The following is a 16,883-nucleotide window of genomic DNA, read 5'->3' as shown; positions in this document are numbered from 1 at the left end:
GGGGAGGCCCCCGGAAGGCGGAATCCTGCACATAGTTGAATTTCCTGGTGCTCAGGCCTTCCCCCCGTGTCCTGCTGGCCGCTTTCCTGGGCGCTGGTCTCTCACGTGTGCTTCTCGAATAGCCATTGATGGTGCTGTTGCTGCTCTAAACGCTGGGCCTTTTCAGCGTCGAGTCACATTTCAGGAGCAGGGCAGATGCGGGCGGGTATCCGTTCTTCTCTGCACGGCTTCTCAGAATGAACAGGGCTTGGAAATGGAATCCGTCCTGTCCGAAGGGAGAGGTGGGCGTTGGGGGCCAGGCCTGGGCTGGGGAGGAGGAGCCAGCCCCCAGGTGTGCAAGAGGGTCAGAATGCCAAGTGCTGGCTGACCCCACACATCCCGCAGGGCTCCCCTCCCCGGCCCTGGGGCCCCCAGCCTGGCCCGGACCCTCTTGGTGACCCCGTACAAGCCTGTGCGATTCCACCATCTGCGCTGCCATTTCCCAGTCACCTCCCACCCGGAGCCTCTGCTCTGTGTTCCCAGGTAGATCCCCAGAGCCAGGCACCAGGGGGCCCATAAATGTTTGTGGGATGAACAACCTTGTGTGACCTTGGCCCAGTGCTTTGCTCCCTGTCCCTCCAGGTGGGTAACATGGGTACCGGCCGGAGTGCAAGACAAGTTGTGTTCATCCAGCCTCTACCCTGCGCTGGCCCTGTTCATCCTTTGCTGCTGCTCCCAGAGGCCTGGGCTCAAAGAGGCCACTGCTGGTCGGGTCACACGCCTGGCGCCCCAGCCCCATCCCGAAGGGGCCTGCCGGTGTGGGCGTGGCTGCAGCGCACACCTGCGACCGCAGCTCACGCTTGCCCTCCTCCGAGGCAGGCATCAGTGCATACACCTCCCCACCCTCCCGGGACCCCGCCCTCGGGCAGGTGTGCCGAGTCCTGCCCCCAAGGCCCAGCCGGCCTCTCCCTGTCGCTGGCTGCCCAGGGGCCACGGCCTCCACCCCTCCGAGGGGCAGCGGGGGCTGTGACCGTGTGTGTTTAAACAACTGGACCTGATTTCTCTCGGGAGTCCTCCCGTCTCTTGTCACGTTTGTTTAAAACTAGTGGAAGTACTTAGCAAGCCGCAGAGACGCACGGCGGGGCTGGGCGGTGGGTGACGAGCGCCCAGCAGGCCCCACTTCCCGGCCTCAGAGGGAAGGAGGTGCTCTCTCCCTCCAAGCAGATCTCTCCTCTGGTGGAGCCTGAAGGAGGTTGTGGGCCTGGGGCCTGCACATCCAAGCAGGCATTTTCTCCCCAAGAAGTGTGGAAGACCTTTTCGGACCCTCGGGCTGGGACCACAGCACCCGGCCTGGCCCGCACAGGAGCTCGTGAGCATGCGACGGCCTGGCAGCACCCTTGCCCCTAACAGAGGAGGACGTTTAACCTGCAGAGATAGAGGCAGACTCCAGAAATAAAGAGGAAGCAAGACGAGGAAAGTGGGTTGAAGAGGAAACAAAGATAGAAAATTGGGCAGAAAGTGCTACGGTTGGTAAATGCCTCAGCACTGCTAGGTGTCAGCTACCGCGTTGCCTCTGAGCCTCCTGGTGGCCAAAGCGAGAGGGAGACTGCCTTGGGGCAATCCACCAGAAAAAGGCAAATGGGCTCCTGGGTGACAGGAACCGTTCCTGCCCGAAGACCTCAGATGTGTCTCTGGAGAGTCTGCCCCTCACGTGCTCGCTTCCCTTTTTTTTGTTTTTTAACATCTTTATTGGAGTATTATTGCTTTTCAATGGTGTGTTAGTTTCTGTTGTACAACAAAGTGAATCAGCTCTATGTACACATATATCCCCATACCTCCTCCCTCTTGCGTCACTTCCCATTTTTATGGCAAGACGTCGTGTTTGTAACCTTCTGAGCAGTGTTTGCATGTTGAGAAATTTAAACCCACGTTCCTCAGGGTTTCAAACGGGAGTTCACTTATTCAGAGCTAAAGTGCCATGAACGCCCCTGGTGTCTGAGAAGAACAAACCTTTCTGATCTTTCCCTTTGAAAGAGAGACACAGCCCAGGCGCGCACAGGAAGGCACTGTTCTGAATTCCCTTCCTTCTGGAAAGCTGGCACCCCAGCACCGCGGGCACTCAGAATGGCCACCATCTCCCCGCAGGCACCTTCCAGCTCCTGCTTCCTCACCGACGAGGGCTCGGAGTCTCAGACATGATGGTGAAACCAACCTGTTGGGTTGAGCCGATCAGCCAAGCCTCAGTTACACTGAAACTGGAGGCTGGGTTCCATGTTGTCCCAAAGCCCCCAGGCCTCCTCGCATGGAGGGCCTGAGTCAGACCCAGGCTAGAAAGATGTTAAGAGCACCTGCAAGGAGAGGCCCAACTTTATCATCATAGGTCACGTCTGGTGGTGCCACCTTTAATGTCCTGAGGGCTCCCGTCCACTGAAGACGTCTGTCCCCTGCAAGGTCCCAGGCTCCTGTGGACGGTACTCCGACCTTCCTGTTGGGGCAGTTCCTATGAGGGTGATTTTTTTCTCTGACAGCAGTGTCCACACTTCCCTCAAATGCCACCAAAGCTCTGCGCCTATTTTTTAAAAACATACAACTACACCATCACTTAATCCTGAAGAAACTCAAACCCTCCCACTACTGTCCGATCCCATTCATGTTATTAGAAATTTTCTTTCAGAGAACAAAGGGCTTATTCATGTACTTTGTGCTAATCTCCGGCAATCATAGAACTGTCATTTTTATCTTTGTCAGTGACAATTGGGCATCAGAAATGATTGATCCGCTCAGTTTTTTGCTGATTTTAATTTGTTTACCGACAGGGAGGACAGGACTACAAAGGCAGTTTGGAATTTTCCTGTCACTTGAAAAAGAATGTGATTATTCCCTCACTGGGGGGGACATTGCCCTGGAGCCACAGCCCACTCCTCACCTTGGTTGCCCTCGTCCACCCGAGGACCCCTGTCTGTGAGCTCTGGAGTCTGTACACACACGGAAATGTCTGGTTTCCTCACATTTAAAAACAGTTTTATATTAAACCCACACGTGGGGATTGCTGGGGACTGGGGAGAAGTGAAGGAGCTGAAACGAGGGAACGTTCTGTTATTATTTCAAGGCAGCCAATAATAAAAGGTGAACGCAGGGGCACACACTTATCAAACCTAACAGTGAGGGGCCCTTTTTAGTTTCTAGAATAAATAGTAATTAAATCATGTAAGCTGTAATTTCATGACAGTGAAATTGCTTAAAAAACCAATCCTCCCACCATAATTGCTGAGATACCCACACTTTTATAAACACTAGGTAACTTTATCCGTCGTTTTTATCAGCAGAATGTGACACTGGCTGTTGGTGCCTCATAATTTACCACCATGTTAGGTGACAGCTGCAAAAGCACACGTATGGAAAAGGCACTAATGTGATCCCGGTGAACGCGCGGCTTCCGAGATGTCTTTTCCTGCAGGGGGTTTGCAAACGGTCCAGGTGATGGAGTCATTGGGAGGGGCTGACAGTTTAGTGCCTAATTACTGTTTGGGAAACACAGCAACGTGCCTGCCCTGCAATGTCAGTAGACGATCCGCCTTCCACGCCTGCTTCCAAGTCACCGAGAAAGCTCTCGGCTGCCCCCAGGTCACCAGGGAATTGGTTGAGGGTAAAGAAACTCCTCCCCCCGCATGGCTCAGACTCAGGTTGAACCCAAAGTTGATAGTGACGGGGAGACGCGTTTGCAGAAATGAGAAAGCTGTGTTTCAGAGAGAATGAACATGCATTCATTGCTTTGGGTCGATGTTCCTTTTTCTAAGGCCTCAGCTAATTCCCTGTGGGGTAGAGATAAAACCCAGTACCTGAAGGTCGAAAAGTCAATTAAATCACCACTTTCTCGAAGCTCATTAGAGACCAAGGACCCGCTGCTGGAAATAAGCTGTGAGTGGGCGCCTGCCCGCCAGGCTGGTCCCCAGAGTCCTGACCTTCTCCCCTTCCTCTTGCAGTCAAGTTCAGCAGCTGCCTGGGGACCAAGGGGACACACTATGAGACCGACAGCATGGACTTCAAAGTCGGGGCTGACGGGACGGTCTTCGCCACCCGGGAGCTGCAGATCCCCTCCGAGCAGGTGGCCTTCACCGTGACCGCGTGGGACCGCCAGACGGCCAAGCGCTGGGACGCCGCGGTACGGCTGCTGGTGGCCCAGACCTCACCCGAGCGCTCCGGACACAAGGTAAGATGTGACTACATGCGGGGGGGGTGGGGGGGCTGGGTAGGGGTCCTCCCTCCTTCAGGTCACCAAGCAGAACCTCTGCAGAGGCTGACACTTGAGTGGGCAGCGTGTGCCGGGAGGGGGACCCCTGACCTCCCACCTTCCCAGACAGGGCTGCCCACAGGCTCCACCCCCACTGAGTTTAGTGCACAGCTGTCAGCACCCTTTTTCGGACAAGGGCCCCACAGCTCCGCTTCTCACCGGGCACCTCTCCTGCCTGAGGCTTGTAGCCCACCAGCCCCGGAGGCTCCCACGGCCTGGAGGGACAAGAAGTAAGACAGAGGCCACATGGCTGGCCTTGCGAGGTGGCCAGAGTAGCTGGCGTGAGACTGATTCAGAGAGAGGGAAATGGGGAGGGGGGAAGGAGGGGGAGGGGGAGGGATGGCACCCTTCACATAGACACACACCAGCCACTGTCACCGGCCTCCGCAGCCCTCCCTCCAGCTTCACCTCTGACTCAGCTGCGTGGCCCTGTTGACTGGACAGGAGGGGTGAATTCACTTCCCCTGGTCCTGAAAGGCCTGTCAGCCCCATAGGCCCCAGGAATCCAGGACCAGACCCCTCAGCCCCCAGAAATCCCCACATTAGGTTTCCCGTGTCTGAGGGGGACCAGGTCTGCTTACCTCTGCCCGTCCCGTGTTTCGACATCTGCATTGGCCTCCGGTGTGAGGGCTCCCCTGTCAGCAGAGAAGTTGCTGCCCAGCTGACCCGCATGACAGGTCCAGCTACACACGTCCACCTACATGAAGGGTGGACCCGTGGGGAGGGAGACGCCCTTACAGTCAACAGGAGGCCTCGGGGTCATTAGTGTTATGATGTGTGTGCGGTTCACCAGCAAAAGAAACACACCGGTTAAAGCAGGACAGGCCGTCGGGGACAGCATTTGTGGGTATTCTCTCGGAAAAGGGTTTGAGGGAAGTAGAGGGTCAGACCAAGTTGACCAGATCCCTTTCTGCAGATTTGCCCAGAACCTCACAGGACTAAAGGGTTCGGTGAACCTCAGTGGGAGACAGTCTGCAAGTTTCCCCAAACCTATTTGACCAAGGAACCTTCTTAAGGGGACATCTTACAAGGCAGGTGTTCCAAGGAACCCACTTTGGAAAACAGGGGCTGTGTTTCATGTGTCTTGTTAAACAACATAGAGGTGGTTTTGGTGAGAAAAGGGAAAGTGGTGACTCGGTGGATAGCCTTATCTTGGTGGTGAGCTGACCCCGTCAGGAAGGACGTCCTGAGTGCCCTCGTGGGTGTGCTGAACCAGGTGTTGAAACACGCTTCTAACGGGCGCCCCCCAGATCGTGAGCGTCACCTTGAGGATGTTGAAAAACCTGAGACAGATGGATGTGGTTTTCCATTCCTTCCCGAATGACCGTGACAAGCCACACCCTGGTGAGAGGGCAGCGTGGCCCACGCAGGGGCCCCTGCCTGTCGGCGGCCAGGCCAGGGGCAGCAGTGGGAAGGCTTACATCCCTGACTGTGAATCAAAAACTGCGCCTTGTGGGCAAGGAGTAGGGCTCCCTAACGCCTGTGGATGGCCTCAGATAAAAGGCATTAATTAAAAATATAGGGACTTCCCTGGCGGTCCAGTGGTTGAGACTTTGCCTTTCAATGCAGGGGGTGTGGGTTTGATCCCTGGTTGGGGAGCTAGGATCCCACATGCCTCGCGGCCAAGAGACCAAGACATAATACAGAAGCAATACTGTAACAAATTCAGTAAAGACTTTGAGGATGGTCCACATCAAAAAAAAAATCTTTAAAAAAGTAAAAAGAAAATAAAAATAATGACACCTTTTGTCAGGCATGTTAATGAAGCAATTTCTGATGCAGTTAATCCCCTAATCCTCCAAAAGGGTGACTGCAGTTAGTCCCCAGGACACGTGAACCTCCAACCCCACAGCAGGCAGGCCCGAGAAGCACCCGATCTGCAGATTCCATATCCCAGGCTCAGAGCATCCTTGGAGGTGACTTTGTGGGGTTACACCCTGAGCACATGAAACAGGACCCCGTAAGTAGTGGGCAGAGTCTCTGCAGCCCACCTAACCCAGTCCTTCCCTGTTTATTTCATGTCTCCTTCGTTGCTGATGGCTTCCTGCTTCCTCCTTCTTCAAATCCAAAGAGCCCTGCCCTGACCTTCTAGGACCCACCTAGACCCTGCCCTGAGTGTGTCCACATTGACCCTCACAACATCCCCAGAAGTGGGCGCTGTCACTGTCCCCGCTTTACAGGTGGGGAAGCAGAATCAGGTGACTGCAACCGCTTTGCTGCATGGGAGAACTGATGTTCTGGAAAGGAGTGAAACAACGACTTTCTAGGGGCAGCTGAGCCCGGCATCGTAATGGAGCCTGGCTGCCCTGGATTGTCAGTTTGAATCAAGGCTTCTCCAGCTTACTGGCTGATGTTCTAGGACAAGCATACAACCACTCTGAGGTTTACTGCTCTCGAAAATGGGACAGCAATGTTACCTACATCCTATCCAAGGGTTGTCAAGAGGATTATGTGAGCTTATGTGAGGTCAGGCAGGGTGCAGGCTCTATGAGAGCCCTGTCCCCAAAGAGGCAAAAAATAGTTGCTCTTATTGCTGTCATTGTCATGGTCCCAGCCCTCTGAGCCATGTGCTCATCATGGCCACTGGGCCCTCACCAGGGTGGTGCCGGGGGGACAGGGAGGAGGGTCTGTGTGTGGGACACTGGGTCACTCAGTTGATGTGCCCTTACAGAGTCCAGCGCCAACCTTTGAATAATGTCACTCTGTAAATGGGTTAAGGTGGTGCCAGATTGCTGTTGTCCTTAGTCACCTGCCAGAAGCAAATGTAAATCTTCTCCAGTGGAAAGTATCATACCAGACCTCAAATTATATCTCCTTTTATATACAATGTCTAGCACTCAACTGAAAATGACTAGAGGGACAAAGCAAGATAAATAAAAATCAAGAGGGGGAGCAGATGGTAATTAAAGACCCACAGGGCTCCAGGTAGTAGAGTTATCAGACATAGATTGTATCATAATCGTGCTCACTGTCCTTAAGCACATTAAACGCAAGATTTTGACAGAGGATTGGAAGATTAAAAAAGAACTAATTGGGCAGTTTAGGACTGAAAAATATAACAAACAAAATTAAGAGCTCAATGGACAGATATATCTACAGATTAGACACAGTTGAAGAGAAGATTAACGAAGCCAAAAACTTCAGAAGAAATATTCAGGCCAAAGTGTAAAGAGATATCCAGAGAGAAAACACAAAGGAAAGAGTAAGAGATATTGGGGAAATGGTAAGAAGTTCTAACATGAGTATGTTTGGAATATGAGGGGGAGAGATAAAATGGAGCAAAAGTAATATATGAAAAAATATTAGCAGAAAATATTCCAAAACTGGCAACAGACATCCAGGCATAGATTCAAAAAGCCCTATGAACTCTAAACAGGATAAATATAAAGACAACTGCACTTAGGCACTTTCTTGGTCCATTCAATAGGCTATAACAAAACACCATGAACTGGGGGGCTTACAAACAATAGAAATTCATTTCTCACTCTTCTGGAGGCTGGAGGTCTGAATCAGAGTGGCACAGGGTCAAGTTCCCATGAGGGCCCTCTTCCAGATTGCTGCCTTCAGACTTATATCCTCACATGGCAGAGAGCAAAGATAGGAGGCCGGCTCACTCACAGCTCCTGTAAGGACACTAATCCTGTTATGGAGACTCCATCCTGATGACCTCCCCTGATCCTAATCACCCCCCCAAAGGCCTCACCTCCTAATATCATCCCATTGGGAGATAGTGTTTCAACAAAAGAATTTTGGGAGGACACAGTCCACAATAGGCATTTTAAGGTAAAATAGTTGAAAGCAAAAGTCAAGGAGAAAATCTTGGAAGCAAATAGAAAAGACAGAGTTTCTTTGAAAGAGGAATTATTAGTTGTAAAACTGACTTCTCAACAGGAACTATGGAGGTTAGAAGACAATGGAATGAAATTTTTAAAGTGCTAAAGAAAATAGAATTCTATTATTCAGTAAAACGTCCTTCACGGAGTAAAGGTGAATAAAGACATTTTTAAACAAATAAAAACTGAGAGAATCTGTCACAAGTTGTGTTCTTCAGGCAAAAATAAGATGATTTGAAGTAGAAAACCAAGAATGAGAAGATTAAGTAGATGGGAAAGTACCAGTATATAATTACAGGGTAATGTTTTGTGGGATGTAAAGAAGATGACTCAAATTCATGACAAGAATGGCATAGATTTTGAGAAGGGATAAATGGAGTCAAAGGGATCTAGGATGCTTGTGTTGTCCTGGAAGACGATGGAAATATCAAACTAATATTATACTTGGATGAGACACATTATTAAGAGCCATAGTGATGGATACGTTACTTTAAGGTGCACATGAAACACTGACCACGAATGATCATAGTCTAGGTCCAAAAGTAAATCTTAACTTCAGGAGTTACCTAATGTCTACATAGTGTCTAAACTAGCACTAAATTGATAAAAATGTATCTATTATAAAAACAGATATTTATTTCTCTTGGAATTTTCCTATAATTCTAACACTACCATATATGAACATCTCATGCTATAGCTGGATAATTTAAATATGCGATTTTTTTTTTTTTTGCAGTACGCGGGCCTCTCACTGTTGTGGCCTCTCCCGTTGCGAAGCACAGGCTCCGGACGCGCAGGCTCAGCGGCCATGGCTCACGGGCCTAGCCGCTCCGCGGCATGTGGGATCTTCCCAGACCGGGGCACGAACCCATGTCCCCTGCATCAGCAGGCAGACTCTCAACCACTGCGCCACCAGGGAAGCTCTATAGCTGGATAATTTAGTATTAGTAACACAGCACTGGGCAGGGGACAGCTAAATTCTCCCTCCATTCTAGATGTATTTCTTGTTTATTGTCACCTTTTTTAGTCTTCACATTTAGGCAGTATTTTTTAAAAGACCCTTAAATAACATAATTTGTCATTTTCCCCAGTAATTAATGTGAATTTTCAAATAAACATGCTTCTTAAACAATAAAAAACAGTCATAGGATTAAGTTCTAACATAATAGCTGGAAAATAGAATAATAAAGCTTATCAATCCAAAAAAATGCAAGGAAAGAAAAGTGAAATGATAGATGAGATATTTGTCTTTGAGTAAGATGGTAGATTTACAAATATATTATTAATTATAATAATTGAAAATAAATTCACTCATAATTAAAAGAAAAATTAACAGGTTATATTTTTAAAAATCCAACTATATCCAGCTTACAAAAGATACATCTAAAAAGTATAAGGATAAAAAACAAATACCGTATGCTAACACATATATGGAATCTAAAAAAAAAATGGTCATGAAGAACCTAGGGACAGGATGGGAATAAAGACACAGACCTACTAGAGAATGGACTTAAGGACACAGGGAGGGGGAAGGGTAAGCTGGGACAAAGTGAGAGAGTGGCATGGACATATATACACTACCAAATGTAAAACCGATAGCTAGTGGGAAGCAGCCGCATAGCACAGGGAGATCAGCTCGGTGCTTTGTGACCACCTAGAGGAGTGGGAGGGAGGGAGACACAAGAGGGAAGAGCTATGGGGATATATGTCTGTGTATAGCTGATTCACTTTGTTATAAAGCAGAAACTAACACACCATTGTAAAGCAATTATATTCCAATAAAGATGTTGAAAAAAAAGTATAAGGATAGAGAAAGTTGAAAGTAAAAGCATAGGGAGGGAAATACCATGCAAATACTAATCAAAAGAAAGTTGGTGAGGGCTCTGTTACTATAAGAATCAAATTTGTGTGCACTTGTAATATGACTTCAAAATATTTGAGCAAAAATTGATAGAACTATAAGGAGAAATAAATAAGTATACAATCAATGGTAAATTTTAACAAATATCTCTGAGTAAGTAATAGAACAAGCAGACAAAATATCAGTAAGGAAATAGAAGATTAGGAGCACAGAATTAAGAAGTCTGACCTTAGTGAGATGTATATAAAACACAGAAACCGACTGCTGCTAAATACAGATTCTTTTCAAGTATACTCAGAACATTTACCAAATTTAGCCATAGGCTGGGCCTTCAAGCAAAATTCAACATGCTTCAAAAGTTTAGAATCAAACATAGTTTGTGTTCTTACCTCAGAGCAATTAAGCTAGAAATCGATAACAAAGAAAATAACTGAAAAATCCCCATAGATTTGGAGGTTAAGTAAGTGCCTTCTTATTAACCCTCGGGTAGAAAAGAAATCACATGAAAGTGAGAGAATATCCTGACCTGAGTAATAAAACTAGCTGGATATAGCTGAAGTCACACCAGATAGAAATGCGTAGCCTTACATACGTATATTAGAAGGTAAAGAAGGCAGAAAATCAGTGATGTTAACATTCATCTCAAGAAATTATAAAAAGAACAGGAAATGAAACACTTTGTGTTTCAACACAAAGGAGAAAATAATGAAACTAAATAATAGAATCAACAAAGACAAAAGTTGGTTCTTTACTGAATTGTAGGCTTAGTAAGAAAAAACACCTGCAAATAATCTCTACCTGGAATGGAAGGAGGACATCATGACCAATCACACAGACATTAGAAAGGTCATCTGCGGGCATTATGTACAATTTATACCAATATATTTGAAAATATACGTGAAATGGATAACATTCTAGAATATAAAATTTACCAAAACTAACATGAAAGGAAAATCTGAACTGTTTTATTATTATGAACAAAATTTTCATTCAGATTTTTATCACAAAAAAATACCCACACCAGGATGGCTCCACTGGTAAGTTGTAACCAAGCTGTAAGGAGTTAAAACTCATCTTACAAGAGGGGTCACTTCCCCAACCAAATGGGCACCATGCTGAAACCAGCAAGAACCTTGCCCAAAGCCAGCACGAACCTTGAAAGAACAGTGAGAGAAAGGGTCATTACATGCCAGTCTACTCATAAATAGATGGGAAGAAGCTGAAGCAAAATGTTAACACACTCAAATACAGCCATGTTTACATGGGATATATAATGGCCACATTCGTCTGTTCCAAGAATGAGAGATTTGGTTTAACACTTAAAAGTTAATCCAAGTAATTCAACACAGAATAAAGAATAAACATCACATGATCATCTGAATACTGACTGTTAAATTTAACTTCATTCAGTATGAAAATATTCGACAAATTAGGAAAAGAAGAGACCATTCTTAATCTCACAAAGGGTGTCCACAGCAAACATCCAGTCTACAGTCGGAATACTCGAAGCCTTCCTTGACATCAGAAATAGGACAAGGACACTCTTACATTACACGCCAGAGCTTCAAGCCAGTGAGGTGAGGCAAGAAAAAGAAATTGGAATAAATAGAACTAGCGTTATATGTAGCTTATATAATTGTGAATGTAGAAAATCCGAAATAATCTGTAGATAAGTAACTGGAATTAATGAATGATGTTAGCAAAGGCACTGGATATAAAAGCAATTGCACCTCTACGGACCAGGAATAAATAGTTAGAAAATAAAATCTGAACCAGATACCAATTACAATAGCATTAAAAATTATAGTTAGGGCTTCCCTGGTGGTGCAGTGGTTGAGAGTCCGCCTGCCGATGCAGGGGACACGGGTTCATGCCCCGGTCTGGGAAGATCCCACATGCCGTGGAGCAGCTGGGCCCGTGAGCCATGGCCGCTGAGCCTGCGCATCCGGAGCCTGTACTCCACAACGGGAGAGGCCACAGCAGTGAGAGGCCCGCGTACCGAAAAAAAAAAAAAAAAAAAAAAAATTGTAAACCTAACAAAATTTTCAAGACCCTTACATATTACTGAGAACAATTAAAGAAGATCTTTAAAAATAGAGGGATGTGCCCTGCTCATAACATAAGAGACTTAAAGTTGTGAGGATGTCAGTTCTACCCAAAGGTTTCTATAGATTCAATACAATCCCAACAAAAATCCCAGCATGTTTTTTCTTTGCTTGTCTTTAGAAGGGTTAAGAGCTGACTTTAAACTTTTAAATAGAAATACAAGGGGCCAAGAATAACCTAGAACCACACAAAGATGTGAGGACCTGGTGTTTCAGACATCAAGACCACAAGTGAAGCACCCGTTTCTCGACCTCACCACTACTGGCATGTGGGACCCGGCGTGGGCCGCCGTGGGCACTGCAGGGTGTTCAACAGCATCCCCGGCCCCCACCTCCTAGATGCCAGCAGCACCCCAGCACCCCCGCTTGCACCCAAAGCTGTCTCCAGTCATTGCCAGTTGCTCCCCAGGGGCAAAATCGCCCCATCGGAGAACCACTGAACTACAGTAATTAAACGGTGTTGTTTGAGAGCAAAACAAATGGAACAGAATAGCAAGCCCAGAAAAAATACGTAGTGTTTTAAAAACTCGTCTTCATGGAGGTTTTTTTTTCAACACAGTTCACCCGCTTCACATACACGACTTGATGAGCCTTGTCAAACGCGCACGGTGCCAACACTTGATTTGTTTGAGTGGCACCAGATGGCAAAGGCCAGAAAACTACAGCCCACAGGTCACGTCTGACCTGCCACCTGCCTTTTGATGGCCTGAAAGCTAAGAATGGTTTCTGTATTTTTAAATGGTTGTATAAGTGTCTGTATTAATATCCTCGACTTTGCTTCTTGGCCTACAAAGCCTAAAATATTTAACTCTCTGACCCTTTAACAAAAAGCCTGCTAAGCCCTGCTTAGAATAGTGGGTGAGGACTATCTTTTCAATAAGTGATGCTGGGCCAGTCGGGTACCCTTAAGAGGAAAATGTGAAGTGACCCTGTACCACACTCCACACCCCAGATCAATTCCAGGTGGATTGTAAATCTGAGTGTTCAAGACAAACCAAACAAATGGAAGAGAATATAGGGAGAGCTGTGTGGGGAAAGCTTCCTTATACACAACCCGTGAAGCATGGGGTATGCAGGGCAGGTCGATGATTGGACCTGGTTACAAATAAGAATGCACTCTTCAGAGCACATACTTAAAGAAGTGAAAAGATAAGCCAGAGCTGGAGAGAGGATATTTGTGACCCTTAATGACTGACCAAGGAGGCACGTCCAGAATATATAAAGGGAGCCTCAAATCACTACATAAAGACAGATAACCTAATGATAGAAGAAAAAAGAACACAGGCTCTCCACCAAAGAGAAGAGCCGGTGGGTGGATCAGTGTGAGGACCTGTCCACCTCAACAGGGCAATGCAGATTAAAGCCAAAAATCCACCAGAATGGCTAACCTTAGAAAGACTGGAAATACCAAATATTGGCGAGAATGTGCAGAAGCTAGAGTTACCGTGTGCTCTTGGTGGGCGTGCATAATGGTGCAGCCTTTCTCGCAACAACGGGCGTTTTCATTGGAAGCTGAATATACGTTTGCCTGGTTGAAAGGAAAACTGTTCCTCTTCTCACACTTCTGACACCAAAAGGGTAGGTTTTCCACCCCAGCCAGTTCTCTGACTTTCCAGGGACACCAACTGGGTGTTCTCTAATTTAATTCAGTTCTGACACTCGCAGCCCGGAGTCAGCGCAGACCCCGCAGGCTCAGGGTTCAGTCCCAAAAGCCCACCCCGCTTCGGGCGTCCGTTACAAGTGGTGGGTCTCCAGGTTACTCGCTTCCGCCCAGCTTGGTTCCCACGACCCCCACCTCAGTTTGATAATTTGCTACGATGGGTCACAGAACTCAGGGCAACACTCACTTACTCTTCCTGGTTTACCATGAAGGATATTATAAAGGACATAGAGGAGCATCCGATGAAGAGCTACTTAGGGCAAAGTCTGGAAGGGTCTGAAGTGCAAGGGCTTCTATCCCTGTGGCGATGGGGTGCACCACCCTCCTGGCACATGGACGTGTTCATCAGCCTCGAAGCTCTCCACACCCCAGAGTTTAGGGACTTTTATGGAGGTTTCATCACGTAGCCATGATCGATGAACTCAACCTCCAGCCCCTCCCCTCTCCCCAGAGGATGGAGGGGTGGGTCTGAGAGCTCCAAGCTTCTAATCATGGCTTAGGCTTTCTGGTGGCCAGCCCCCTCCAGGAGCCCCCCCGCCAGAGTCACCTCACTAGGACAAAAGGTGCTCTCTCACCCAGGAAATTCCTAGGGGCCTAGGAGCTCTGGGTAAAATACTCCTGTCAGCCCATCACTGCAGAGATTAGTTTTGAGAGCTCTGTGGAGGGCAAAGACCAAATGCGTATTTTTTATTATGCTGCTGGTTTTAGGTACAAGCCCAACGGAAGTGTGTACACATTCATACCAACAGCTCTGCACCAGAATTTGATAAACCTGAAAAGAACCCAAACACTCATCCTCATTACGTTGGATAAGTACCTGGTGGTGGATTCATACAGTGAATTTCTATATAGCCGCAAACATGAACAAAGCAACAGGATGGGTAAATCTCACAGACACATATCGAGGGAAAGAGGGCAGGCACCCAGGCAGCAAAGTGCAGACTGTGAGCCCAGACGTGGACAGCTCAGAGTGCGTGTACAGCCGCGCAGGGGACCACTTGTGGGAGGTGAGAGGAGGTGGCCCTGGTGGGGGCCTGAGGGACGTGAGGGGGTCCTGGGGGCAGGTGTTCATTCTGTGATCACTCGTGTCTGTTCACTGACATTCCAAGCACTTTCCTGCATGTCGTTTATAATTCACAATTTTCAAACATTTTCTAATGCATGCAGAGGGCTTCCTGGCTGGGTTTGGAGAGGTGGGGTGTCCAACGAGAACGTTGCCAGCGGGAGTTGTGTCAGCAGAAGTTTCTAGAAACACAAGGGTCTCCTTCAAAGGAGCCATTTGCAGCATTAAAAGTCCCGAGAAGGGCCTCCCTGGTGGCGCAGTGGTTGAGAGTCCGCCTGCCGATGCAGGGGATACGGGTTCGTGCCCCGGTCTGGGAGGATCCCATATGCCGCGGAGCGGCTGGGCCCGTGAGCCATGGCCGCTGAGCCTGCGCATCCGGAGCCTGTGCTCCGCAACGGGAGAGGCAACAGTGAGAGGCCCGCGTACGGAAAAAAAAAAAAAAAAAAAAAAAAAAAAAAAAGTCCCGAGAAGCTCTTACCAAGAGGAGCCTTGGAGCAAATCCCTGGAGGAGGGTGCGAGGGGACCCCCTAATTTCCCGGTTCCATAAATTCCATCTCTCCCGTGTCAAGGTCCCGTCAAGCGCAGTCTCCCTTGCACGTTATTCCAGCGACTGTGGAGCCAGCAAAACTGACAGCTTTCCAGTTAGGTGAACCATAAAAATTTGGCAACTTCTCCCCTTTTCCTTTCCTTTCTTAGCAACAATTTAAAGGCGGTCTTTTTGTGGGTAATACAAGCAGGGCTGGAATCTGGAAGAACTTTCTGTGTGCAGTCTTGCAGGAAAGCTGATAGCAATTCAATTAGAAAATGTAAATGAGGTCACGTATTTCCCACGGGAGTGCTGAATCGCCCCCGAGGAATCAGAGCAATATTCCAGCCTAGCAGTAAATACTGAAGATAAAGTTCGTTGTCATCTGACTGGCTGCCGTAGCGCTTGGAATTGTCAATGGGACCTGTGGGTATAGTTTGCAAGAAAGAAACTGATGTTTATGAAACTAATATTGGGTCTTAGAGTATGTCAGCCTCTATGAAAGATAAACTCAGCTGAGCGTTACCCAGCAGCCGGACCAGGCCCAGATGCTGAAGCGCCTTCTTTCCTTGGGGTCTCGGCCTCCCCGGGTGGATGGGCTGAACTTTGCCCCCCAAAGTTCCTGTGTTGAAGTCCAAACCCACAGAACCTCAGAATGGGACTGGGTTTTCAGATGTGGTTAGTTCAGGTGAGGTCCCTAGGGCGGGCGGACCCTAATCCAACATGACAAGTGAACTTATTAAAAGGGGAATTTGGACGCAGACACACTCACGGACAGAACTTCGTGTGCAGATGAAGACAGGGATCAAGGTGACGCTTCTCCAAGCCAAGGAACCCGGAAGGTTGCCGGCAGCCACCAGAATCTAGGAGAGGGGCTGGGACACATCTGCTTGGCCCTCGGGAGGAACAGCCCTGCCACGCCTGTGTCTCGGCCTGTGGCCTCCAGAACTGAGACATGAGCGTCCGTTGTGGAAGCGCCCCAGTCTGTGGTGCTTTGATTCGGTGACACCAGGACACTCAGTCACCAGGTGTGTGGCCAGTGCCTTCCAGCTGAGGTGGACGCCCAACCCTGGGGCTGTGCCGGCAGACCCAAGGCAGCCTCCCAAAGACGGGATGTGAGTCCGGAGCCGGGCATCCAACCCAGTGCTCCGGATGCCTCAAGTCCTATCCTCGCCTCTGCTTGGGTCTCCAGGACCGGCAAGGACAAGGCTTGCCAAGACCCCGATTCTTTAAGCCCCTGGGGTCCATCACCCCCATCCCCACGGTCTGCCCCCTGCGAGTGGGCGGAGCCCATCTTGGTATCATGGACGCCCAGGTTGGTTACCAGACAATGGAATGGGGAGGGCCTGGTTGAGAAGCCATTCCTGCAACCCCCTGGCGGTGCAGCCCCTAAGGAAAGTCTGGCCCGCGAGCAGCCCTGCGTCCCAGCATCACCCACTTTCCATGAGCTCCAGAGGGCTAGTGCCCGCACCTGAACCCCTACACTGCCGACTTGGAGTTTTAACCAAAGGGGGCGCGTGGGGCTTTCCACGCCAGACGTCACCTTGGGAAAGCACCTGAAGGTC

At 48.5% G+C, this 16,883-nt stretch overlaps 1 protein-coding gene across 1 annotated transcript in view; it reads left to right on the top strand.

The window, feature by feature from the left end:
* Positions 1–16,883, top strand: part of CDH4 (cadherin 4) — a gene marked incomplete at its 5' end in the record, with an annotated part of 560,697 nt that overhangs the window by 396,715 nt on the left and 147,099 nt on the right. Inside the window, one exon of the mRNA XM_082644614.1 lies at positions 3,963–4,189. Coding sequence (XP_082500740.1) covers positions 3,963–4,189 — 227 coding nt within the window. The remainder of the gene's footprint in view (positions 1–3,962; positions 4,190–16,883) is intronic.

Source organism: Mesoplodon mirus (genome assembly GCF_964341445.2).
Source record: "Mesoplodon mirus genome assembly, chromosome: 15".
Taxonomy (NCBI): Eukaryota; Metazoa; Chordata; class Mammalia; order Artiodactyla; family Ziphiidae; genus Mesoplodon; species Mesoplodon mirus.
The sequence above is the reverse complement of the archived record's forward strand: the minus strand, read 5'-3'. Positions and strand labels throughout refer to the sequence as shown.